Source organism: Mobula hypostoma, chromosome 21, assembly GCF_963921235.1.
Source record: "Mobula hypostoma chromosome 21, sMobHyp1.1, whole genome shotgun sequence".
Lineage (NCBI taxonomy): Eukaryota > Metazoa > Chordata > Chondrichthyes > Myliobatiformes > Myliobatidae > Mobula > Mobula hypostoma.
Window position 1 is genome coordinate 48,378,284 of NC_086117.1, and position 27,971 is coordinate 48,406,254.

Below are 27,971 nucleotides of genomic sequence, written 5' to 3' on the forward strand. Positions count from 1 at the left end.
CTGGGAATGAAAGGGTTAACGTATGAGGAGCATGTAATGGCTCTGGGCCTGTACTTGCTGAAGATTAGAAGAACGGAATATATCTTATTGAAACCTATCAAATGCTGAAAGTTCGAGATAGAGTGGATGTGGTAAGAATGTTTCCTATAAAGGTTCAAAGCTTCATTTGATTGCCAAAGTATGTATATACAATACAACTCTAACATTCATCTTCTCCAGATAGCCATGAAGTACAAAAAGACCATGGGACTTGTTGAAAGAAAATACATTGACTCCTCCCCCTGGCATGAAAAAGAAATAAAGCTCTCACACCCCAAAATCCCACACCCCATCATCGACAGGAAAAAACAGTGACAATAACAGCAAATCACCAACCCCTCCTGCTCATAAAGAAACAGCAACAATAACAATCCCTGACCCCCCCAACTTGCAGAAAAGGACAGCGACAATAGCATCAAAACCCCCAAATCCCCCTCCCACACACAAAAAATTAACAGATCACTCACCCGCCAATCAGACACAAAAAAGAAAACACTGAAAAACTAAAGGAGATTAATATACAGTCCAATTATTACATAAATCTCAGAATATTGAAAATATCTGTCTGACAGTATATGAGGAGAGTGGCCACACAAACTCAGTCTTTCCATGAAGAGTGACCACCACGCCAGGTCTGAATGCTGCCTTCGTGGGTCTGAACACCGCCCACCCGGCTGCTGACCGTTGTCACTCCAGTGGCCTCCGTTGGGAGCGATCACTGATCCCCTCTGCATTCACCATGATGCTTCACTCTTCCTCGCCGCTTCGAGATGGAGTCGTTCATGACCCCTCCATCCATGCACCATCCCAGGTCTTTTTCACAAGTCAGCTCATGTTCTCGGTCCTTTTCGGGTCCCTGTCTCTGATCTTCTCCGTGATGCAGCTCTTCGGACACAGCAGGGCGCTAGGTCATTTACACCTTTACGTCACAGGCTCCAACAGTTTCCGTAACACAAACAAGATAAAAAGAATAAGCTCAAGGCGTCGAAAATGTGAAATCATTGAAGAGATAGGCTCTCTGGAAGAGGTCGCCTGAGAAATTGTTATGGCGACATCACAGCACTGAAGCAAGTGAAGCTGGTCCAGGAGCACGCTGGCTGCAGGCCACAGCCACTGAGCCAGTTCAGTGTTGGATCAAGTACTGACTGTTACAGAACACAGCCACAGAGATCGTTCAGTGCTGAAACGAGCAAACCTCGTGGAATATTGAGCTGAACAATGGTTCACCCTCAGCCTTGACGCCTTGATCATATCATGCAAGTAGTGAATAAAAGTATACAAAAACACATGGAACATGAACTGCAGAGTCCCCGAAAGGGAGTGCTCAGTTGTGGAGCCTGTTCAGTGCTGAGGCAAGTGAAGCTGGACCAGGAGCCCAGTGGCTACAGGACAACTGCTCCCGAACCTGATGGCATGGGACCCTAGACTTCAGCACCTCCTGCCTGTTGGTAGTAGCCAGAAGAGAGGGAGACTAGTGATATGCAGACAGACCGCACCGATTCTGTCTGCTGGCCTCCATTTTGTGACAACAAGTTATACTTGCTTCCTAGAAACATGGTATTCATCCCCGGGAAATGGTACAACAGCTGATATCAAGGGGTAGGAAACCATTCTTCCTCATGATGTCCAACTTTTTAATGTGAGTGATTATTGATATATGTGTCTAGTCAATGTCTGCCTGCACCTCATGGGAAATTAGCAATGCTGGCAAATCACAGTGCTACAATGATGTCAAAGTGGATAAGCATCAACCTCTCCGACACAGCGCTGAGCACGTTGGGAAACGCAGCAAGTGAGTTAGAGAGTCAATGTGGCCTTGAAGTTCACCGAGAGAGCTGTCTAGGCACAAAAATCTGGCCGCAATGTTCATTTTTTAGGACAAAAGGCTCGGAATACCTGCACGTCAGGTTGGTCCTGGCTGGAAGTGGTGTCTCTGTAGAATCTTTACCTCTTGCCCCAGGGTCTTCAACCTGCCCCAAATAGCCAGTTTCACTAAAAATGACACTAGTCACTATACGGGATGAGAGACTCACTCCATGGGTATCCTAGCAGCTGAATGAAGCAGTAGTGTGGCCTTAGCACAGTTTGTGGATCTTTGGGAGGGGTGTTTGAACATCTGACAGACAATACTTAGTCTGCCAGGTTAGGTTCACCAGTGTCCCTTAAAACAATGGGAAAAGTAACTAGCACAATGCCATCCCAATAATTAAAACAGACAATACTGGAGACACTCAGTAGGTCAGTCAGCACCTGTGGGAAGGGAAACAGGTACTGACTGAATTGTCTGAGGTGGTAAACTAAGTATATTGATGTTGTTTGCAGAGACTTCAGTAAGCTTTTGATAAGGTCACATATGATGTACTAATGGAAAGCGATCTGTCAGCTCTCCAGGGAATCCAGGTCACTTAGCTAACTAGATCCCTAATTGGTTCAGTGATGGAAAGCAGAGAATGGGGTGGAGGATTGCTTTACCGATTGGAGCTCTAAGATATGTGGGGTATTGCAGGGATCAGTCTGGGGCCTTTAATGTCTGTGATTTACATTAATGACTTGGATGTGAATGAAGAGGTGAATCTGTGGAATTCTCTGCCACAGGAAACAGTTGAGGCCAGTTCATTGGCTATATTTAAGAGGGAGTTAGATATGGCCCTTGTGGCTACGGGGATCAGGGGGTATGGAGGGAAGGCTGGGGCGGGGTTCTGAGTTGGATGATCAGCCATGATCATAATAAATGGCGGTGCAGGCTCGAAGGGCCGAATGGCCTACTCCTGCACCTATTTTCTATGTTTCTATGTTTCTATAACAAATAAGTTTTCAAATGATATGAAGATTGGTAGCATTGAGGATACTTAGCTGGATAGTCTTAGGCTACTGCAGGGTATGGGCTACCCGGAGAGCTGGCAAGGCAATGAGAAATGGAATTATGGGAGATCAAGGGCAAGACATATAGTCAATGACAGGACCTTATTCATGGTATTTCTGTGTCTGACCAACATGTTATTGCATTTGTTACATTGATAGCTAGGAGGGCCATTTTGTTGAAGTGGAAGGATACATCAGCTCCCACTTTGTCACAATGGTTCTCTCAAGTGATGCTATGTCTTAGTTTGGAGAAAATTAGAAGTCAGGCCTTTGAACCTTTATTTGATTTTGAGAAAGGATGGGGCTCATTTGCTCGATATTATCATTTGAGTTAATTGATATAATTTTTCCACGATCTAATTGTAAATTCTTTTAGTATATTTTCTTTTCTTGCTGGCGGTTTGATGTTTATTTTTAGAAGCTTTTTGTATGACGCATGGCTCCGGGGTTGTACACCTAATGGGTTCTCTTTTTTTCTCTCACTTTTCTGCTCAGTAGGTTTTTTTTTTGTTATCACAAAATTCTGTTTTCAATCTTTAAGATGATGGGTTTTTTTTGAGGCATTGTAAGTGTTGTTACTTCGAGGTATTCATGTTATTTTTCCTATATATACAATAAAAAGATTTGAAAAGAAAGAAAGAAAGAAAGAAAGACAGGACATGAGGGAGCATTGATGACCGAAGGGACCTGAGTAAGCCTATAGAACTCTGAAAGATGCAGCACAGGACAATGTGACGAGGCAGGCAAGTAGAATGCTTGCCTTCATCAATTGTGGCTTAGCATATAAGAACTGGGCCACTGTTGGAATATAAGAACTGGGCCACTGTTGGAGTATTTTATTTCTGTCTGGCATGGTTTACATATTATTATTTGATTGTTTGTGGTTTTGTATTGCTATGTTTGTACTCTGTTCTTGGTTGGTGCAACTGTAATGAAACCTAATTTCCCTCGGGATCAATAAAGTATGTCTATCTATCTATCTATCTATTTTGCAATTCTGGTTGCCACGTTACTGCAAGGATGTGATTCTGCTGCCGAGGGTCAGATGATTCACTGGGATTGGAGCTTTTCAGTTCAGTTCCAAGGTGAGAATGGACGGGCTGGGTTTGCTTTCCCTGGAGCCATGGAAGTTGAAGAACGACCTGACAGAGGTGTACAATGTTATGAGGGGGAGAGATACGGTACAGTAGAGAACAAAAATCTTATCCCCATGTTGGGGTGAGACAAGAGGGCAAATATACAAGGTGAGAAATAAGAAGTTCAGCGAGGATCTGAGGGGTAATTTTTCCAAGGTGATGCTGTTTGGAGAGTGGAACACACCGCCTGAAAATGTGGGAAGCTGAGATTCTCACAACACTGAAGAAACATCCAAACAAATACTTGAATCACCAAGGCCAAGGGCCTCAGAGTTAGGGAATTTAACAAGCATACAAACAAGTTTTTAGGCCCAGCTTGCCTATGAAGAAACAAAAACAAAAGAGAATCTGCAGATGCTGGAAATCAAAGTAACACACACAAAATGCTCGAGGAACTCAGCACTCCAGGTAGCTTCTATAGAAAAGAGTAAACAGTCAACGTTTTGGGCCTAGACCTTCATTAGGACTGGTGAAAAAAAGGGTTGAGAAGTCAGAGTAAGAAGGTGGGGGGAGGGGAGGAAGAAGTACAAGGTAGTAGGTGATAGGTGAAACCGGGAGAGGGGGAGAGGTGAAGTAAAGAGCTGGGAAGTCGACTGGCAAAAAGAATAAAGGGCTGGAGAAGGGGGAATCGGATAGGAGAGGACAGAAAACCATGGAAGGAAGCGAAGGCGGAGGAGCACCAGAGGGAGGTGAAGGGCAGGTAAGGAGATAAAGTAAGAGAGGGAAATGGGAATGGGGAATGGTGAAGGAGTAGGGGCAATTACTGGAGGTTCAAGAAGTTGATGTTCATACCATCAGGTTGGAGGCTATCCAGACGGGATGTAAGATATTGCTCCTCCAGCCTGAGTGTGGCCTTATCGCAGCAGCAGAGGAGGGCATGGACTGACATATCAACATTGTACTTCTTCCTCCCCCCTCCCAACTTCAAACTCTGACTTCTCATCTCTTTTGTCCAGTCCTGCTGAAGGGTCGTGGCCCGAAATACCGACTGTGTACTCTTTTCCATCGATGCAGCCGGGCCTGCTGAGTTCCTCCAGCATTTTGTCTGTACTACTTATCCATGGAGAACGCACTTATCCCATTCACCTGCATTAATTCCAGATCTCTCTATACCTTGCTCATTCAAGTGCCTGTCCAGGTGTATCTTAAATGCTGTTACTATTCCTGCCTTCACCATCTCCTCTGGTAGCTCTTTCCAGATACCATTTACTCAGTGTTTGAAAAATGTACCTCTCAGATCACCCTGAAACCACCTCCTCGTCAGCTTGAACCTATGTCCTCTAGTTTTAGACAGCACCACCATGGGAAAAAAAGACTAACTATGCCTCTCATAATTTTATGTGCAGCACCTCCATCTCACCCTTCTTTGATCCAGGGGAGAGAAACACAGTCTGCCCTGTCTCTCCTGATAACTCAAGCCCTCCCTTCCACGCTCATTTTCAACCTGCCAGATGTACTGGTGATTTTCTGCTACAGCTTAGTGAGGCATTTAGTTACTAGTTCAATTATTTCGGCACAACACCGTGTGCCGAAGCACCTGTTCCTCAACTGTACTGTTCTGGAAAAAAAAGGTGAATCAGAAGTACATTGCGATCATAACATCTGCCAGCGTGGCCGTACCAAAGTCGTGAGCAAGCCGGATGGTCATAACCAAGAATCTTTAATGATCAGCACCCAAATATTTCAGATTGTAACAATGGACATAAAGGCGGCTTGTATCTGAAGTATTTTGGTTAATGTAATGGATGTAACAATGGAACTGTTACCTTCTCTCCTCTTGGTCCCAGATCTCCTGAGTCACCTCTGGGCCCCATTTCTCCCTGTCAAGCAGAAATAGTCTGTTAGGGATTCAGGAGTTATGAATTTAATGTGAATTAAAAGCTTTGGTTCTTAATGTAAATTGCAAGCAGTAATTACTTGAAGTTAAAAGGGCTGCTTTACAAACAAACAGCACTATCTAAAGAGCACAGGCTGCTGGCGCTAGCTACTCAACAGATCTGGTTTGTAAAGTGACATGACCATGAGACCTTCTTGCATGCATCAGCCAAACAAAAGACAACAGGATTATGTTAAATTACCTGCATCAAACCAGGAAACATGGGCAAAGTTATTCGGGACCATTGTGACCAAGTTCAAGGAAGCTTGTAGACTAGACTGATATTATCACTTAGCACATCAAATATGGTTGCAGGAGTAGCTGATCTATCAATAATTCACATGTCTGTGTACTCAGAGTTATCCCTTACAATATTAATTTTGAGTGTCTTTTTCTCTGTCCTCAGAAGCTTTTATTCCATCTGCGTAAATTACTTCATTCCAGCGAAGGTGTTCGAACTTTCAGAGATATTTCCCATTGCAGATATGTAACTCATTGCTAGGCTCAGTGTTGAAGTAAATAATGCTAATGTAACTGTTGAAGTTGTATTAAATCACCTTTGATCTTTAGAGTTTAAAATGTGATGTACTTTGTGTTTGGGGGTCTCCACTGAGAGGGTCTCCAGGATGCCTGTTTGTCATGATGAATAAAGGCTTTTATATCACCACCTTCAGTGTCTTTCTGGTGACTAATATCAGTCACAACATAGGCAATGAACTATCTAGCCCTCCTGAAGTTAATTTTACTTGTAACGTCATGTTTCAATTTGCTGATTAAAATTCTCAACACATTTAACATTCATGTGTTCTCCCAGTGGCGTAGAGTCACAAAGTCATACAGCATGGAAACGGGCCCTGTGCTGACAGCGAGCTAGCCCCATCTCTCTGCATTTGGCCCCTGGCCCTTTGAATCTGTGCCATCCATGTATTACAGTATGTGGAAGGCTAATGTTGCTAATGTGCCCGGATCAACCACTATTTCTGACAGCTCATTCCAAATGCACACCACCTTTTGCATGCGAACCCTTCCTCTGATATCCTGTTTAAATGGCATCCCCTTTAGAAGAGATAATCTAATATTGCACTCCTCCTCTTCGAGTATTCTCATAATGTCGGTAGTGACAAATATTCCTTTTCATTACCTTTATTCCAGGTTCTCCTCTCTCTCCTGGAGAACCTGGTATCCCTTCATCTCCTTGTTCTCCCTTGGCCCCTTTAGGCCCAGTTATTCCCAGTTGCCCGCGATCACCCTTCAAAGACAAATCATAATTCCGAGGTGATGTTAAAACAAGTAGAAATGCAGAGATAAAATACACATTCAAGAGTTTTGTTTTTTTTTTAGGGCAAAAGGAACTGCCTTCAGCTGAGCTAAGGGGTTTTGCTGAAGTTTTCATCGCCATCCTAACTCAAAGAAACAAAACTTCTCGGCTAAGAGACTGCAGATACTGGAAAATGTTTATTTTCGAACGATCAAACATTTGAAAGCAGAATTGACGGAAGAGCTGGTCTGCAGGGTTTCACCTCAGTCTTGCACGAATACCGGCGTGCTAACCACTCTTCTGTTCCCTTGTGCATTGCTTCTGACTCCTTACTGCGACGACACGGGATGCAGTAAGTGCAGATTGCACAGCTCCTTCGCTATCCTGCAACTCACTACTGAGGCAGACTTGCAGTACTTGGTGTTCTTAATATCTAATGTGTCTTGCAGTCATGATAAATATGGAAAGGACAAACAATCGCACCATTATCTGGAGCTGGAGTGGCCGCTGCAACTGGGCACGACACCATCTTGATTCTAACATCAACGCTCTCTGTGAGGTGTGGGGAGGGTCAATACTTTTGCTGCTGTTTGTGAGTGGGGTTAGGGGTTCTGATGTTTTTGTCATTCATTATTTGGGGTTTTCTGTTTCGTGGATGTCTGCGACGAGGAAGAATTCCAGGCTGTATACTGTGTACATTCTCTGATATTAAATTGAACCATTTGAATGGAGCAGAGTTTGAGGAACCATCAGTCCCAGTGTTTAGTCAAGGACTGGGCCACCCACCATTTCAGCACTGAAGTTTTGGGGTTTTTAAATGCCGCTAAGCTTTAAAGGCAGGGTGATACTGGTTTCCCCACAGTCTGAGAACCCCCTGTTGGGGTTGCCAAGAACATGCAGCCTGGGCTGTAACCATGAGAATAAACAGTATACAACTGGAAGACTCAACTGCAATAAGACAAAGCCCTCTTCAGGAGTCAATGGTTTCAATGTCAGGCCATCGTTCCAATTCCAATTCATGAGGGAATGAGTGTGGATCTAATGTTATACGAGCCCTCAGTACCTCTGTCTGACTGGAAACATTAGATCCCGTTCAGCCACAATGAAGAAGCCACAACATGGATGTGGAAAACAGAAGGGAATGGGAAAAAGTTTCATGCAATACATATTCTTAGTTGGCATCCACAATTCCAACTTTTGGAATAATACAGTTATACAGCATGGACATTGGCCCTTTGGCTCACCCTGTCCACTCTGTCCCTCCATGTACCTATCCCAGTACTGTTGTACCTGCCTCAACCACTTCCTCTGGCAGCTCATTCCACATACCTGTACTCATCAACTTCTACCTGTACTTCACCGTGAAGAAGTTGCCCCTCGGGTTCCTTTTCAACCGGTCCCCTCTCACACTATGTCTAATTGTGGACTCAGTTAATCTGGGGGAAAAGAATTGTTACCATCCAACATATCTCTGCCCCCTCACAATCTTGGACACTTATCTAAGTTTGCCCCTCATTGTAAGGAGCAAAAGCATAGCCTAACCTAGCCTGAGACTTCGGGGGATCTCTGGCCTATTGTGTTCAAAATTCACCGTCTAACTTGAATTGATCAAGAAAGTACCATACAACGAACAAGGATAATTACAATCGACACCAAGACAGTGGGAGCCTTCATGACCGTGAGTCAGCTGAAGCCCACTATGAAGAGTACTGGCATGTAGAACGCAGTCCTTTGGCTTTGAGTCTGCTGCCATTCAGTCTGAGAGTGTGAGAGACCCCAGTCATTGTGTGGGACACGGGATGTTACTACACTTTGCCTTAATAGGGTACACACCCCACTGGATGGTGTAGCTGTGATTCAGACTGTGAAAAGAGCATTCTGCAGCAAAGGCCACCCTACAGAGCCTCCCTACATGTTGCACTGCTGAGCAAGGGAAGTAATTACAAACACAAAACCAACAATCACCACAGATACACACAGAAATCAAGCCCACAGTTCTCCACTCCGAGTACTGACCTGTTCTCCCTTTATTCCCACAGGGCCTTCTTCACCCACACTACCAGGTTCACCCTGTGGGAAGAGAAACTGTTAGTGCGGCTACAAAATAACCTTCTGTGAACACAGGTTATGGGTTAAGAACTCGGCCGAGCGGGTACAGATGTTACAATACAGAGTGAGGGAAGTTTCTGCTCCCTCAGGTATGGACAGCACTGTTGGTTGCCTAGCAACACACTATACAACCTCTCACACTCACGGCCATTGAACTCCTGCCTTAGGTCAGAGGCAAGGTCTGGTATTGGAGGCTCCAGCAAGAATTGAAAGAGGGTGCAGAGGGTTGTGGATTCAACCAGGGCAATCGCGGGTACAGACCTCCCCACCATCGAAAAGAAGCATCCATCACTAAGGGCCCTCACCACCCGGGGCATGCCCTCTTCTCATTACTAGCATCAGGGAGGAGGTACAGAAGTCTGAAGACACACACTCAGTGATTCTGGAACAGTTTTTCCCCTCTGCCATCAGATTTCTGAACGGCCCATGAATCTGTGAATGCTAATTCATTATTGATTTTTGCATGGTTTATTTATCTATGTAACTTACAGTAATTTTATGTCTTGCACTGTAACAACAAATTTCATGAGATACAGTATGTCAGTGATAATAAACTTGATCGTGGATATGATTTAATATTTTTGACATTGCTGTTGTTTGCTCATCTTATACGGTGCTATTGTATTTTACGGAAGCCCATTCCTGCTGAGGGAGACAGCTCAGTAAAGGAAAAGTTATTCACTTCTTACAGCTGACTGTGTTTCAGATTTCCATTTCCAATTCACTGCCAACAAATGTGTCATTGCAAGTACTGAACTGGGAGATACCCTCTCAAGCACGAAAACACTGACCTAGGAGACCCCCCCCTCCAAAGTACTGAACTGGGAGACACCCACTCAAGTACGAAAACACTGACCTAGGAGACCCCCCCCCTCCAAAGTACTGAACTGGGAGATACCCTCTCAAGCACGAAAGCACTGACCTAGGAGACCCCCCCCCTCCAAAGTACTGAACTGGGAGATACCCACTCAAGTACGAAAACACTGACCTAGGAGACCCCCCCTCCAAAGTACTGAACTGGGAGATACCCTCTCAAGCACGAAAACACTGACCTAGGAGACCCCCCCTCCAAAGTACTGAACTGGGAGATACCCTCTCAAGCACGAAAGCAGAAAGCAAAACAACATTTTCAGGTCTACTGAAATTTCATCAACTGAAGCAAGGAATGTTCTCTCTCTGCTGAGGCTGCCTGACCTGCTGGGTATTTCCAGTGCTTTGTGTCTGATGTAACGTCCCAGCATTGCCTTCAGGATGGTAACAACTCTCAGCGACATAGTGCGCACACAAAAACAAACTCCACGTGCTCTCAAATCAACAGGAAAATAACTCATTTTATATCCTGCATGACAGTCAATGGCCAAGTACAGCCATAACAAGTGACAATATTGTCACTTGAGAGATTTCCTATTGACACCCAAAGAAAGGATGGAAAGAATTAGCGTTTTTAAACTCGTCCATGGCTATTTGTTCACAAGAGGGAGGTAGTGAGCTGATATCAATCCTACAGAATTGTGACCAAACATTTTAATTCCAATTCCCATTCCCGTTCCAACTAGCTGGTCCATGGCCTCCTCTTGTGCCAAGATGAGGCCACCCTCAGGGTAGAGGAGCAACACCTTATATTCTGTCTGCGTAGCCTCCAACCTGATGGCATGAGTATTAATTTCTCCTTCCAGTAAACAAATTCCACTCCCCCAAATGACCTTTTACTTCTTCTCACCTGCCTATCACTTCCCCCTGAGTCCCTTTCTCTTCTCCTTCTCCTGTGGTCCACTCTCCTCTCCTATTAGATTGTTTCTTCTCCAGTCCTTGACTTTTCCCACCCACCAGGCTTCAACTATCACCTTCCAGCTAGCTTCCTTCTCCTGTCCCCCCACCTTTTTATTCCAGCATCTTCCCTCTTCCTCCTCAGCCTTGAAGAAAGGTCTCGGCCTGGAATGTTGGCTATCTACTCATTTCCGCAGATGCTGCTTGACCTTCTAATTTCTTCCAGCGTTTTGTGTGTGGTGCTTTGGACTGCCAGTGTCTGCAGACTTTCTTGTGTTCAGTCCTACAGAGATGTTCTGGCATTTGGACCTAGTAGTGAGGGAACATATTGTACGGCTTGGAGCGATTTGCTGAGATGGTGGAGTTCCCATGGGCTCACTTGCCTTGCCTTCCCATTTGTGGTGGTCACAGGTTAACAGGATCAGCTGAAGCAATATTAATAAGCTGTGGGTGCAGTTTCCTACAATGAAGTGAATGAATTGCCTGCAAGAACATTAATCTCAGGGTTGTACACACAGTATATATGTACTTTGATAATAAATTTAGTTTGAACTTGAAAGTTGTTCAAACTTCAATGCAGGTCAATGTAGAGTATTCCATCAGAACTTTGATGCTGTGGAGATGCTTTAGGGAGATGGTTAGATCAGCAGCCACTGAGTACGATTTTACCTGTAACACTTAGATTAAAATTTAAGCCAATATTGACAGGATATTCAGTAATGGTAAAATACAAGTAAATAACACATTGTCGGTAATTCATGAACTGCCATCTTTCTATCTATTTGCAATGGGAAATAATCAAACTGGAAGTCATAATTACCTGCTCACCATCCAGCCCTGCTACACCAACACCTCCCAATGGACCAATTTCACCCTACAGGGAAAGGAAAGCATTTGCAACTTGAGTAACTGATCATTCTGAAACGACAGTGCTCTCTGCAAGTTGCTAAATGCTGCGGCTCTGTAGAGCTGAAGAGCCCACAGCTGCTACATGACAACACACTTCCAGAAATATTTGTGTCCATCATTTTCATAGAGTCATAAAGCACAGGCCCTTCAGCGCATCTAGTCCATGCTGAACTGTTATTCTGCCTCGACCCATTGACCCACACCTGGATCTTAGACTTCCAAACCTGTCCCATCTCCGTGTACTTATCCAAACTCCTGTTAAATATTGCAGTCGAATCTGCATCCATCACTTCCACTGGTAGCTCATTTCATACTCACAAGATTATCCTTAGGTTCCCCTTAAACATTTCACCTTTCACCCTTAACCTACAATATGACCTCTAGGTCACATCTGACCCAACAATGGTTTTACAACTTCAGTGGAAACTGCCTACTTGCATTTACCCTATCTACACCCCTCAAATTGCCCCATTTTCTCCTACACTCCAGGGAATAAGGTCCTAACCTATTCAACCTTTCCCTATAACTCAGGTCCTCAAGTCCTGGCAACGTCCTTGTAAATTCTAAATTGGCAAGACTTTACCTTTTCTCCCTTTTGTCCAGAGGGTCCTTCAGGTCCAATGGCTCCGTCCTTTCCCTAAAAAATCCCAAGGCACAGTTAATGGAGATTACTTGCCAATGAATTTAACACTTTAAGATAAGTGTAAGGGCATTGGAAAGCTGGGATAAAACATACACTGTGTCACCAAACAACTTAAAAGTCAGTGATAACAAATCTGATACTGATTTCAGAGCTGACGATGAGTTTTCTCTTTTCCCTTGTTCTGAGTAAGGGTCTTTGGCCTGCAAAGTTAACTACTTGTCTCTCTCCACAGATGATGTCTGATCTGATGAGTGCGTCCAGCATTTTCAGTTTTAATTAATTTCATAGCACCTCTACTTTTAATTAACCACTCAGTCAATGGCTACCTCTGTGCTTTCATGGATAATTGAAAGCCAGTTCTTCTCCTACCTGTGGTTTGACACAACCATCTCCTCTTGTGCTGGAGTGATATACAACAACGGCTTTACAAAATCTCAGAGAATAAATCAAAACCAAGAGTTGTGAGATTTGTTCACCGCAGAGTTTCTCCATACTGAGATGGTTTAGTGGCCGATACACACCCTAATGGTTTAGCGAAGTTTTATCCTGAGAGCAATATTAATAGATGCATTGCTAAAAATGAGCAGAAGCTTGATACACTGTCACCCATTACGCTGACGTCTCAGCAGCACTTCCAGCGAAGCACTGCAGTGAGGACATCAGCATGTTCCAGTATTGGCTGCATTTGAACATGGAGTACAGCAGCAGTGAGGTGTGGAGTCCGAAGCAAAGCCCCAGCGTATGCACAGTTCCAGGTGCGGTTCTGCGTCCACACAGTCCCAACTGGAGCAGCTACTGTCACCCATTCACTTCAAAAGGGCAGCTGGTCTTCAACAGAAAGATGTTCATCTGGAAGCCTCCTATTCACTATTCTCCAGACTTACATTTTAATTAATTTAACAGTCATTTACTGTGTTTTAAATTATATTATTTACCTTGGTAACACTTGGAATCATTTAAATAAATTAATGATTTATGGCTTTCGGACCAGATGATATGAGAAAGTATTGAACTGGTGGAGGGGGAGTTTTGATGCTCTTTGGCAGGAACTAGGGAGTGTAAATTGGGAAGAGAAGTATTGAGGGAAATGCACGATAGAAATATGGAGGTGGTTTAGTGAGCACATGCATGAGGTTCTTGATAGTTTGTCCCATTGAGGCAGGGAAAGGATGGTGCTGTGAAGGAACCATGGTTTACAAGAGACGTGCAACATCTAGTGAAAAGGAAGAAGGAAGAATACTTAGGGTTAGACAATAGACAATAGACAATAGGTGCAGGAGTAAGTCATTCGGCCCTTTAAGCCAGCACCGCCATTCACTGTGATCATGGCTGATCATCCACAATCAGTACCCTTTTCCTGCCTTCTCCCCATATCCCTTGACTCCGCTATCATTAAGAGCTCTATCTAACTCTTTCTTGAAAGCATCCAGAGAATTGGCCTCCACTGACTTCTGAGGCAGAGCATTCCACAGATTCACAACTCTCTGGGTGAAAAAGTTTTTCCTCAACTCCGTTCTAAATGGCCTACCCCTTATTGTTAAACTGTGGCCTCTGGTTCTGGACTCCCCCAACATCAGGAACATGTTTCCTGCCTCTAGTGTGTCCAATCCCTTAATAATCTGACATGTTTCAATCAAGTTTAGGAAGCAAGTACGTATCAGACAGAGCTCTTGAGAGTTATAAGGATTCAGGAAGGATCTTACAAAGGTGCTTAGGAGAGCTAGAAAGGGCATGAGAAGACTTTGGCGAGTAAGATTAGGGAAAATCCCAAGGTGTTCTATACATACATGAAGAACAGGAGTGAGGGTAAGACCAATCAGAGATAGAAGATGGAACATATGCCTGGAGTTGGAGGAGGTAGGGGAGATCCTCAATGAAAACTCCTCAGTAGTTACTAGTGAGAGGAGGCTTAACAATGTAAAACAGGCTACTGTGATGGAACAAGTTGACCTTAAGAGGATGCGCTGACATCTTTGAAAAATATTAAAGTAGGTAAGTTCCTGGGGCCAGCCAGACAGGATATATCCCAGGTTATCACGGGAAGCAAGAGAACAGATTTTTGCACCTTTCTCAATGATCTTGGCATCCTTACTGGCCATAGGAGCAGTACTAGAAGATTGAAGGGTGGCAAATATTATTCTTCTGCTCAAGAAAGGAATAAGGATAACCCTGGGAATTATAGATCAGTGAGTCTTAATTCAGTGGTGGGAAAATTGTTGGAGAAGATTCTTTGGACATGATTTACAAACCTTTGGAGAAATGTAGCCTGATTTGGGATAGTCTGCATAGCCAGGTGAAGGGTAAGTTGTGCCTCCTGTGCCTGATTGTATTCTTTAAGGATATGACAAAACACATTGATGAAAGCAGAGCAGTGTATGTGGTGTATATGGATTTCAGTAAGGTGCTTGATAAGGATCCTTATGGTAAGCTCATCCAGAAAGTCAGGAGGCATGGGATCCAGGGAAACGTGGCTGCCTGGACTCACAATTAGCTTGCTCAGGAAGAAGCCTGAGGTGATAGTAGACAAAGTGCCTGGTTGTCAGTAATCGGTGGTGTTTCACAGGGACCTGTTCTGGGACCTCAGCTCTTTGCTATTTTTATAAATGACGTAGGGGAGGAAGTGGAAGGGCGGGCAGTGACTGTGCAGAAGGCATGAAGTTTGCTAGTGTTTTGAAGTGAAGGAGGACGAGAGGTGAATTGATAGAAACGTATAAAATGCTAAGAGTCCTGCTGAAGGGTTTTGGCCAGAAATGTCGACTGTACTCTTTTCCGTAGATCCTGTCTGGCCTGCTGAGTTCCTCCAGCATTTTGTGTGTGTTACATCGATAGAGTGGACCGTCAGCACCTTTCTCTCAGGGCGGCAATGGCTAACACCAGAGTGCATAATTTTAGTGTGATTGGTGGAGAAGTATAGGGGGAATGTCAGAGGTATGCTTCTAACACAGAGAATGGTGGGAGAGTGAAATGTCCTGCAGGGATGATGGTAGAGACAGATACATTAGGGAAATTTAAGGAATTCTTAAATAGGCAGAAGCATGAAAGAAAAGTGGAAGGGAAACATATTGTTCTATGTTCTGTGTATCCAAACACATGATGTATCTAAGAGGAAAGAGATCTCTGACAGGGGCTGTCAGTGGTCAGAGTTGTGTTGGGCATTGGGGATTGTGCTGGGGAGGTCAGGTGACACTCACTGCCCAGTCTTTAATTTGGTTAGTGGACTTCTGTGGGTTCCAGGAAAGTGGGTGTTGCACTGGCACAGCAGGTTAGTACCCCTATGGGGAGAGTACAGGTGCTGGGATGCATCACACCGAGCACAATCCAGCCCATTACGTAAATAAACCACAAAGAGAAAGTTTCTCGTAATCTGTGTATCTGCAGAGATTCCAGATCATGTCCCTGGCCTCTGTGCTAACGGTGCCTGTCCAACAACAATGGTTTCAATCTTCCTAGTAGATAATCAGAGGAAAATTCATCACTGGATATGTTAGACAAGTAACCTGACCATGTAAGAGTCTATGAAGATTTAAGTGAGCATTGTTTGGTGTACCAGCACATCAGGAGAAACAAATTGTGAGGTTGTGTTTTCAGGTGATGTTCCAGGGGGTGGTGGGGTGTCAGGCAGATCAGGGATGGGATGGTACTTCAGATATGTCCTTTGGGGAACATAGATATGATGGTGCAGATCATCATTGTGCGTAGATATGGATGGAACCAATATGCTCCTACTCAGATGTCCGAAAACAAAGAGTTAATGCAGGAAGATGTAAAGCACATCAGAATCTACTGTTACATACTAGCAGCAATGGATCACACCTTGAGTCAGGTTTTAATGTTAAAACCACTATCTTTATTAGTATCTACTCATAATACAGAAAATCAAACAAAATAAACGGAAGTTAACAGTGTTATACGTGTATATGTGTGTGAGCTCCTAAACAGTCAAGTTTAGGAATAGTTCTTAAAGTATTAAGATGGGAAACTTGAAAAGTCCAGCAATCCACAGACTAAGTGAGGAGAGAGATTTGTAAATCCACACGAAAGTGTAGAGTGAAGGTAATTACGAAGAATTCCACAGATCCCACACTGGGTAAACAAAATGACAGTCGCCAAAGATCTTATCCGTCGAGTCGTTCCCAAATCCACGTAGAAATATCACCAGGTGACAGTCACAGGAATATCGTCTTCAAGTGGTTACTACATAACACCCCAATTCCAGGTAAGGGCCAACAAAAGTGATACCACAGGATACTCCAACAAATCCATATATATGGATTATACGAAGTGACAGTCACACTCCTGTTGTGCACTGCGTGCCGATGATCACCCCAATCTTTTGGGCATAGGAGAGTTCCAACCATAGCAGTGGCAAGCTGAAGTTCCAACAGCCTGTCTCTCTCGGTCCTTACTGAGCAGCAGCGGTTGTTATACTGACATCATTGTCCCGCCTCAACCAGGCGTCTCTTAAAGTGACACTCACAGTAAACGAACCTGCGGTCTCGTAACACTACAGGCCGAAAAGGAGAGAGAGAGAGGAGAGAATGATTCCTTCTCCTGGAGTTCCATCCGTGGGACACTGGCAGCAGTTAACGATTATTTCAATCGGGTAGGAGTTGGAGAGATCAGATTGTAAAGATGAATAAAAACACATCCTGTTAGAACAGAGATGAGGAGGAATTTTTTTTTTACCCAGAGGAATTTATTGCCACAGGGGGCTATAGAGGCCAAGTATTGGGTACATTTAAAGCAAGTGTTGAGAGGTTCTTGATTAGTAAGAGCACCAAAGTTTACAAGGAGAAGGCAGGAGAACAGGGTTGAGAGAAAATAATCAGTCATAATCGAATGGTAGAGCAGACTTGATGGGCAGGATAGCTTGATTCTGCTCTTATGTCTATGGCTGATGGACTAGAAGTAAAACAAGAATTCTAGGAAAAGTCGGCCTAAATCTGGCCGATAAATGTACATTCAAGGTCCCTGAGGAATAGTGGCATCTTGGAAGCGGAGAGGTAGCTGGGAAGGATTGACCGATCAAGAGGAAGGGATGATCGCAGCACATTTGTAACAGTGGAATTGCTCAAAAAGGAGAAAGAGCCTTCAGCATCAGCGAATGCAAGGAACAGGAGGGAAGTTTGTTGGTCGGTGGTTTCACGTGAATAAGGTTTTGGGAGCAGGGAGTGGGTCTTGTGGTCAGGGTGAGCATCCTGTAGGTACAAGGAGAGAGGGTAAAGAAAGATATCATCTGAAAGGTGGAGCTGAGGGAAGATTTGAACTTTGAACAATAGGGCTAAGGGAGCAGCAGGCACAAATGAGTGCAGAAAGAATAACAACTAATATAACTTGTATTAAAAACATATTGTAATTCCCATGACTAACAAGGTTATGAAAAGAACGAGTAGAGGTTTTCCTGAACAGAAGTAAACCAGGTAAAGATTTTGAATAACTTTTTCTTGAAAGCAAAGGTCTTCTGTAATTTCATGTGTGAAACTTCTACATCATACTTTAAAACAGTGAGAAAACAAAGGAGGAGGAGCTTAGGAGAGACAATGGCACCTAACAGCGACTCCTTTGCTTGCGTCTTCGGAAAAAGCTCGATTTCTATTTTATTTATCTCTATTTTTCCCTTTCAGATTCCTTTGAAGACTCTGACCTGGAGTTACACGCTGATTTCGGTTCCTTGTGGGAATGGGACCCGCTCTCCGGGTTTTCTGACTGGCCGTTATTCGACATGCCAAGGATGTGGCCCAGGAGATCAGCTCACCTATGGAGTTCCGAGATTTAGTGGCTCTGGAGACGGGCGGACCGAAGATCGGTGCCTCTGCAGGAATTTGCTGTGTTATGGGAGACAGAAGATCGGAAGCAGCAAGCTGGCTGCTGGCTGTGTGCTCAGAGACCCGAGTTCTTTGTGCATAGAGCTCCAAAAAAATGGACTTTTAACACGTAAATCAATGAGTTGTTTGTTATGTCTCCCCTCTCGCTGTGAAATGGAGACATCTCTTTTTCCCTTATTAGGGAGAGAGAGACCCTGTGGTATGTCGAATCCCGAGTGAACGAGTAGTCCTTGGGGTACTGCAAGTCTGTGTCTTTATTGATGCTTTGCTGCAAGCTTGAGTGCTAAGTGGGGGTGGGTGCCATTTCTTTTTTGCTGGTAGGGGAGGAGGGATTATTGCTTTGCTGCTGCTTATGCGTGGGAGGGGAGAGCTGGCGGGCGCTTTGACGATCTAACATCTAACTGTCATTCGTTCTTTTGGCATTCCTCTGTTTTTGTGGATGGTAGCAAAGGAAAAGTATTTCAGGATGTATATTGTATACATTTCTTTGACATTAACTGTACCTCTGAAACTGTTGAAAAGAGATTCAGGTACTTCCTGGGAACCAAAAAAATGTCATAATTCATTGGCATATTTCTATCAGGGTCAATGATAGGAATAATTAAAATATTAATGCATGGCTTTGCGTGACTTTTACTGTGGCCCACTTGCGATAAAGTGATTGTAAGCATTTCTCATTTGCATCACTATTTTTCTGATGACGGGAATGAACAGCAATTCTTTATTGGAATACATACTTTATATCCAGGGGGCCCAATGATCCCTGTTGCTCCAGGTGGTCCTTGATCTCCTGGGGGCCCCAGCTTGCCTATGACACCATTGGTACCAGTATTTCCCGGTGGACCCTGAGGAGAAGACACATTACCAATTGGACAGATTTGGAGTCAAATAACTTACGACTCATAAACTGTAAATAAAATCAGCAAAAGTAAGGAATTCACTGTGTTCCCAGTTTGTGGAAGGCTGAAACTTGCTGCTCCTTCCTTGTAGCTCTGATGCTGTGAAAGCACACGATTTCACTGGGCTGATAGGTGTCGGCAATACTGACGTGGAGCCAAAACCACACAAGGCAAACTGGGTTGGAAAAATAGCTTTCCACATTGATACAACTGCTTCGTGGCTTAACTGATACCACTGTAACTCCAGATGTTATACAGCAGTGAATGTATGAACTTTCCATGTTGGGACTTTAACCAATATCATCTGCGATATTGGTGCAGAACTCCATCTCCATGCTGAAGATGCTTGCAACATGTCACAGGATCCTGAATACCCCTACTCAACACTTTAGGAAGTGCTTCTACCCCCTTATCATCAGATTTCTGAATGGTCCACAAACCTATAAAATAGCATTATTCCTCTTTTGGTCTATTTATTTACATTGCAACTTATAGTCATTTTTATGCCCTGCATTGTACAGTTGCCACAGAACAACATTTTCCACTTAGGACATTGAATATAAAACATGAGACATTCCATTGAAACTTTACCAAACACCTTTTGTGTTTTGTGAACAGTTTTATGAAAGGATGTGGATGCACTGAAGAGAGTGCAGAGGAGACTCACTAACATGTTCAGGACTTTAGACATGGGGAGAGACTGCATATGCTGGGCTTGTTTTCCCTGGGGTGAAAAAAGCTGAGGACTGGCTTGATTGAGGTATATCAATCCAGATGAAGGGTCTTGGCCCGAAAGTGGACTGGTTATTCATTTCCGTAGATGCTGCCTGGCCTGCTGAGTTCCTCCAGCATTTTGTGTGTGTTGCTTTGGATTTCCAGCATCTGCAGACTTTCTCGTGTTTAGGGGGCATAAAGGGTCGGAATCTTGGATAGGTTTAAGGTGGGAGGAGGGAATTTTAAAGGATCAGTTGACATCTGGAGAATGCTGCAGAGGAGATGGTGAAATCAGGTACAATCATTATGCTTAAGTTTAGGATATGATACTATTTTGGCCAATGGGATTAATATAGTTGTGCAAAGCAGTCAGCATAGATGAGGTGAACTGAAGGGTTAGTTTCTGTTCTATATAACTCTGATTAAATGAGTCAATTGTATGAACTAAAAAACACATCCTTCATGTGAATTGCCAACAGAACTCAATTAAAAAATACCATATTTGTTATGATTTTACATCTGAAAGACTTACAGGGAAGCCATTTAACCCCTTGGGGCCTGGATAACCTCTTCTGCCCTGGAAATGCAAATTAAGGAAATTATAAAAAACACTTTATTCCAGAAACAGGAAATCAATAACCCATTTCAAATCAACCTTGGACCTGTTTTTCTATGATGTAAGTTAAACGGGTCTCTCAACAGCAGAGGTGGAGGTGTATGCCTCATGATCAATGCCTCTTCGTGCACAAATATGTCAGTGATACCCCAATTCTGCTCACCAGACCTGGAATACCTCACAATGAAGTGTCGTCCATTTTACCTGCTGTGAGGGATTTCAGCGATCTTTTTGGTCGTGGTGTACAGTCCACCTCAGGCCAATGTCAAACAGGTTCTGGATGATCTGAGCAATGGGATCTACCTGCATGATACAGCACACCCTAATGCTTTCACCATCGTTTTGGGGGATTTTAACCAGGCCAGCTTGAAAAAGTCACTAAATAGTTATTACCAGAGGAAACAACACACCGGGACACTGTTACACTAAGATCAAAAGTGCTTACCGTGCTGTTCCACATCCACACTTTGGAAAGTCCGATCACCTGGCGGTACTTCTACACCCTGAGTATAGGCAGAGACTTAAGACTGCATCACCAGTGGGGAGGACCAAGAAGGTATGGGCAAGGGAAGCACAGGAGCGCTTACAGGACTGCTTTGAATCGGTGAACTGGACTGTATTCAGGGGTTCATCTTTGAACCTGGATGAGTTTGCTGCAGTTGTTACCGACTTCATTAAAACCTGCGTGGATGATTGTGTGCCTACAAAGACTTACTGTGCATCCCAAAACCAAAAGCCGTGGATGAACCAGGAGGTTCATCATCTGCTGAAGGCTAGATCTGTGGCATTCAATTCTGGCGACCTAGGTCAGAACAAGAAAACCAGGATAACTTGCAGAAGGCTATTTCGAGAGTGAAGAAACAATTCTGAGTGAGGTCGGAGGTGACATTGGATGGGAGTCAACTCTGGTAGGGTTTGCATGTCATTACTTCCAACAAAGCAAAATCCAATAGCATGAATGGCAGTGATGCTTCACTACCAGACGAGCTCAATGCCTTTTATGCCCTCTTTGAAAGGGAGAATATAACTACAGCTGTGAAGATCCCTGCTGCACCTGGCGATCCTGTGATATCTGTCTCAGAGGCCAACATCAGGCTGCCTTTAAAGAGGGTGGTGTGCAGGATAGTTTTTTGCAGCAATACACAGAGGTACCAACTAGAGAAGGGGCAGTGTTGGATCTCCTGTTAGGGAATGAGATAGGTCAGGTGACGGAGGTTTGTGTTGGGGAGCACTTCGGGTCCAGTGATCACAACGCTATTAGTTTCAATATAATTATGGAGAAGGATAGGTCTGGACCCAGGGTTGAGATTTTTGATTGGAGAAAGGTTAACTTTGAGGAGATGCGAAAGGATTTAGAAGGAGTGGATTGGGACAATTTGTTTTATGGGAAGAATGTAATAGAGAAATGGAAGTCATTTAAAGGTGAAATTTTGAGAAGTACAGAATCTTTATGTTCCTGTTAGGCTGAAAGGAAAGGTCAAAAGTTTGAGAGAACCATGGTTTTCAAGGGATATTGGAAACTTGGTTTGGAAAAAGAGAGATATCTACAATAAATATAGGCAGCATGAAGAATATGAGGTGCTCAAGGAATATAAAGAATGTAAAAAGAATCTTAAGAAAGAAATTAGAAAAGCTAGAAGAAGATATGAGGTTGCTTTGGCAAGTAAGGTGAAAATAAATCCCAAAGGTTTCTACCGTTATATTCATAGCAAAAGGATAGAGAGGGATAAAATTGGTCCCTTAGAGTGGACAGCTATGTGTGGAGCCAAAAGAGATGGGGGAGATTCTGAACAATTTCTTTTCTTCGGTATTCACTGAGGAGAAGGATATTGAATTGGGTAAGATAAGAGAAACAGGTAGGGAAGTTATGGAAACCATGATGATTAAAGAAGAGGAAGTACTGGAGCTTTTAAGGAATATAAAAGTGGATAAGTCTCCGGGTCCTGACAGGATATTCCCTAGGACCTTGAGGGAAGTTCGTGTGGAAATAGCAGGGGCTCTGGCAGAAATATTTCAAATGTCATTAGAAACAGGGATGGTGCCGGAGGACTGGCGTATTGCTCATGTTGTTCCATTGTTTAAAAAGGGTTCTAAAAGTAAACCTAGCAATTATTGGCCTGTGAGTTTGACGTCAGTGGTGGGTAAATTGATGGAAAGAATTCTTAGAGATGGTATATATAATTATCTGGATAGACAGGGTATATCTATCAGGATATATAGGAACAGTCAACATGGATTTGTGCGTGGAAGGTCATGTTTGACAAATTTTATTGAATTTTCTGAAGACGTTACTAGGAAAGTTGATGAGGGTAAAAAGCGGTGGATGTTGTCTACATGGACTTCAGTAAGGCCTTTGACAAGGTCCCACATGGAAGGCCGGTTAGGAAAGTTCAATCGTTAGGTATTAATATTGAAGTTGTAAAATGGATTCAGCAGTGGCTGGATGGGAGACGCCAGAGAGTGGTGGTGGATAACTGTTTGTCAGATTGGAGGTCGGTGACTAGTGGTGTGCCTCAGGGATCTGTACTGGGACCAATGTTATTTGTCATATACATTAATGATCTGGATAATGGGGTGGTAAATTGGATGAGTAAGTATGCAGATGATACTAAGATAGATGGAGCTGTGGATAATGAAGTAGGTTTTCAAAGCTTGCAGAGAGATTTAGGCCGGTTAGAAAAGTGGGCTGAAAGATGGCAGATGGAGTTTAATACTGATAAATGTGAGGTGCTACATTTCGGTAGGACTAATCAAAATAGGACATACATGGTAAATGGTAGTGCATTGAAGAATGCAGTAGAACAGAGGGGTCTAGGAATAATGGTGCATAGTTCCCTGAAGGTGGAATCTCATGTGGATAGGGTGGTGAAGAAAGCTTTTGGCATGCTGGTCTTTATAAATCAGAGCATTGAGTATAGGAGTTGGGATGTAATATTGAAATTGTACAAGGTATTGGTAAGGCCAAATTTGGAGTATTGTGCACAGTTCTGGTCACCGAATTATAGGAAAGATGTCAACAAAACTGAGAGAGTACAGAGAAGATTTACTAGAATGTTACCTGGGTTTCATCTCCTAAGTTACAGAGAAAGGTTGAACAAGTCAGGTCTTTATTCTTTCGAGCGTAGAAGATTGAGGGGGGACTTGATAGAGGTGTTTAATATGAGGGGGATAGATAGAGTTGACGTGGATAGGCTTTTTCCATTGAGAGTGGGGGAGATTTAAACTCGAGGACATGAGTTGAGAGTTAAAGGGCGAAAGTTTAGGGGTAACATGAGGGGAAACTTCTTTACTCAGAGAGTGGTGGCTGTGTGGAACGAGCTTCCAGCAGAAGTGGTTGAGGCAGGTTCGATGTTGCCGTTTAAAGTTAAATTGGATGACTATATGGACAGGAAAGGAATGCAGGGTTATGGGACTAGATGAGAGTAAGAGTTCGGCATGGACTAGAAGGGCCGAGATGGCCTGTTTCCGTGCTGTAATTATTTTATGGTTATATGTGGTTATATATGGTTATATATGGTGAATCCTTTCAAAGTGGCAGGCCATGATGGAGTACCTGGTAAGGCTCTGAAACCTTGTGCCAACCAGCTGGCAGGTGTATTCAAATACATTTTCAATCTCTCACTGCTATGGTCAGAAGTTCCCACCTGCTTCAAAAGGGCAACAATTATAGCAGTGCCCAAGAAGAGTAATGTGAGCAATGTGACTATTATCTGGTAGCACTCACATCTACAATGATGAAACGCTTTGAGAGGTTGGTCATGACTAGAATCAACTCCTGTCTCAGTAAGGGCCTGGACCCACTGTAGTTTGCCTATCACCACCATAGGTCTACAGCAGACACAATTTCAGTGGCTCTTCATGTGGCCTTAGACCACCTGGACAAAACAAACACATACGTCAGGTTGCTGTTCATTGACTATAGCTCAGCATTTAATACCATCATTCCAACAATCCTGATTGAGAAGTTACAGAACCCAGGTCTCTGTACCTCCCTCTGCAATTGGATCCTCAACTTCCTAACCAGAAGACCACAATCTGTGCAGATTGATAATAACATCTCCTCCTTGTTGACGATCAACATTGGTGCACCTCAGGGATGTGTGCTTAGCCCACTCCTCTGCTCCCTCTACACCCATGATTGTGTGGCCAGATATTGCTCAAGTGCCATCTATAAGTTTGCTGATGTTACAACCATCGTTGGTAGGATCTCAGATGGAGACGAGAGGGCGTACAGGAGCGAGATATACCGGCTAGTTGACTGCTGTTGCAGCAACAACCTTGCGCTCAATGTCAGTAAGACAAGAGCTGATAGTGGACCTCAGGAAGGGTAAGACGAGGGGACATGAACCAATCTTCATGGAGGGATCTGAAGTGGAGAGAGTGAGCACTTTCAAGTTCCTGGGTGTCAATATCTCTGAGGATTTGACCTGGTCTCAACATGTTGATGCAGCTATAAAGAACTCAAGACAGTGGCTATATTTCATTAGGAATTTGAGAAGATTTAGTTTGTCACCTAAAACTCTTGACAACTTCTACAGATGTACCGCGGAGAACATTCTGACAGGCTGCATCACCGTCTGGTATGGGAGTGGGGGGTTGCTACTGCACAAGATCAAAGTGAGTTGCAGAAACATTTAAAATTAGTCAGCTCCATTTTGGGTACATCTTGGGTAGCCTCTGTAGTATCCAAGACACCTTCAAGGAGCAGTGTCTCAGAAAGGCAGCGTCCATTATTAAGGACCTTCATTACCCAGGGCATGCCCTTATCTCACTCTTACCATCAGGTTCGAGGTACAGAAGCCTGAAGACACACACTTGGCGATTCAGGAACGGCTTCTTCTCCTCTGAAATCCAATTGCTAAATGGACATTGAACCCATGAACACTACCTCACTTTTTCTTTTCAGTTTTTGCACTATTTTTAATGTAACTACTTAATATGCATATACATATTTACTGTAATTGATTTATTTATTTTCTATATTTATCGTGTATTGTATTGTACTGCTGCCACTAAGTTAGAAAATTTCATAACATATATCAGTGATAATAAACTTGATTCTGATTGTAAAAGAACAGTGCATGGGAGTGTGAGAGGATATTGGACATAATTAAGAGTACAGCAGAAGAGGAGGGAGTTACTTTGCAGTTTATTGCCTTAAAGGACAGTGATGAGAAAAGGTGAATTTCTTATCCATGAGGGCAAGAACAAAGAGAATCCTTCTGTTATCTGCTCTTGGGCATCTCCATTGGCCAAGGAAAAGTGACTTGGAACACAAGGGAAACTAGTCACTATTTACCTCCTCACACAGGTCGGGATGTAGAATGCAGAGATCACGTGCACTGAGCTGTTCAGAGGAAACATGGTGGGGGGGGGGTGAAGGTCCTGACTCTGCCATAAATAAATAATAAGACACACCCCAAAGGTTTACACCCCTTCCCTCTGTAGGATTGGGCAGTGAGCTTCATCAACCAGTGGTTAAAATCTGCGGGAATTCAATGGATCTGGCTGCACCTGTGGAGGGGAATAGACAGTCAAGACTCTTCACCTGGATTGGAAGGGTCTCGACCGGAAATATCAGCTGTCGAATACCCTCAACGGACATTAGCTGACCCGCTGAGTTCCTCCAGCTCCTCTGCGGTCTCTCTTGTGTCTCCTCTTTGTTTTCTCTCCTCCTTGTGGTTGGTGTGCCTGGAGAGCTGCACCTATACTTTAAACATAAAACCCTTTGGAAGCTGTAGAGGGATCCAGGTCGAATGCAGGCCAGTGGGATTAGTGCAGGTAGTCATCATGGTTAGCATGGTTGAGGTTTCTGTGCTGGACAATTCTGAATCTATGAACTTCACACTTAGGTGGTTGGGACAGACAAGACATCAACATGAACGATTCTTCATGTTTGTGGAATGAGCAATTTCTACAGGTCTACAGTGGAGAGCATTCTGACATGGTTGCATCACCAATCAGTATGGAGGCTCCAAAGCTCAAAAGACTGAGTCAACTCCATCACCGGCACAGTCCTCCCAACCAGGAGGGGCACCTTCAAGAACCAGTGCCTCCGGAAGGTGACAGCCATGATTATGGACCCTCACTATCCAGGTCACGCCCTCTTCTCATTACTTCCATCAGGGAGGAGGTACAGGAGCTTGAAAAGCCCCACTCAATATTTTATGAACAGCTTCTTTTGTTTGCTATCGGATTTCTGAATGTTCTATGAACCCACGAACACTACCTCACTATTCATCTTTCATACAGTTTGTTTGTTTAGATAGAGAGAGGTAGATAGCTACATGCTTTATCGATCTCAAAGGAAATTACAGTGTTACAGTAGCATTGCAAGTGCACAGATATACAAATATTAGAAGAGAAGTAGAAAGAATAAAATTAAGTTACCACAAGCAGTCTAACAGGAAGGGTCATCACTTCCCCTGCTATAGGTTGACTCATTATAGAGCCTAATGGCTGAGGGTGAGAATTACCACATGTAGCGCTCTTTGGAGTGGACCAGTTTATTTATTAATATTAATTTTAATGTCCTGCACTGTACAGCTGCCACAAAACGATATGGTTCATGACACGTGTAAGTGCTAATTAACCAGAATTCTTATTCAGGATTGTATGCTTTTGTCAAGACCTCTCAATAATCCCTGCTGCTCATTGAAGTCTAAGGAGGAAAACGTTCACCCTTTCAATCATAAATGAGCAGGGGAGCAGTTGAAATGACTCAGCTGAAGAAAGCACAATTTAAATAACCTGGAGTTGCCATCAAGCACCACCCCCTGCAACCAAATGTTCAAATTAGCAGGGTAACTCAGACAGATTTATTCATTCAACTAAAGTAGGAGATGCATACAGCATTTCCCTACAACAACATGAAAAATATGCATTTTACCTCATGAAAACCAAAGATCATCATAATTCCAATAAGCACGTACTTACTGGTGACCCAGGCGCTCCTCTCTCACCAGATTTGCCCCGTGGACCCTGTAAAACAGTTGCAACTGGAGAATTAGTTCCAAGACATTTGGCCTCCTTAGGCTGTTCATGTGACAGGAAGGGGGCGGGTGAAGGGCATTACGGTAGCACAGTCATTAGCGCCATGTTTTACAGTGCCATTGGAGGGAAGATCAGGGTTCAATTCTTGCTGCTGGCTGTAAGGAATTTGTACCTTCTCCCCATGACTATGAGGTCTCCTCTATCTGCTCGGGTTCTCTCCCACGCTCCAGAAGATGCACAGGTTAGGGTTAATAAGTTGTGGGCTTGAAACATTGGTGCCCCTTGCCCCAGCAGATCCTTGGCGACTGATGTAAACAACACATTT

General features: G+C 43.7%; 1 protein-coding gene across 1 annotated transcript in view; it reads right to left on the bottom strand.

Annotated features, from left to right (window-relative positions):
- The window catches only part of LOC134359714 (collagen alpha-1(XI) chain-like), a 125,369-nt gene that overhangs the window by 81,563 nt on the left and 15,835 nt on the right, over window positions 1–27,971 (bottom strand). The window contains exons 3-8 of the mRNA XM_063073232.1: window positions 19,162–19,269; window positions 12,540–12,593; window positions 11,868–11,921; window positions 9,188–9,241; window positions 7,055–7,162; window positions 5,804–5,857 (exon numbers count right to left, since the gene is read on the bottom strand). Of these exons, the coding sequence (XP_062929302.1) occupies window positions 5,804–5,857; window positions 7,055–7,162; window positions 9,188–9,241; window positions 11,868–11,921; window positions 12,540–12,593; window positions 19,162–19,269 (432 nt within the window). The remainder of the gene's footprint in view (window positions 1–5,803; window positions 5,858–7,054; window positions 7,163–9,187; window positions 9,242–11,867; window positions 11,922–12,539; window positions 12,594–19,161; window positions 19,270–27,971) is intronic.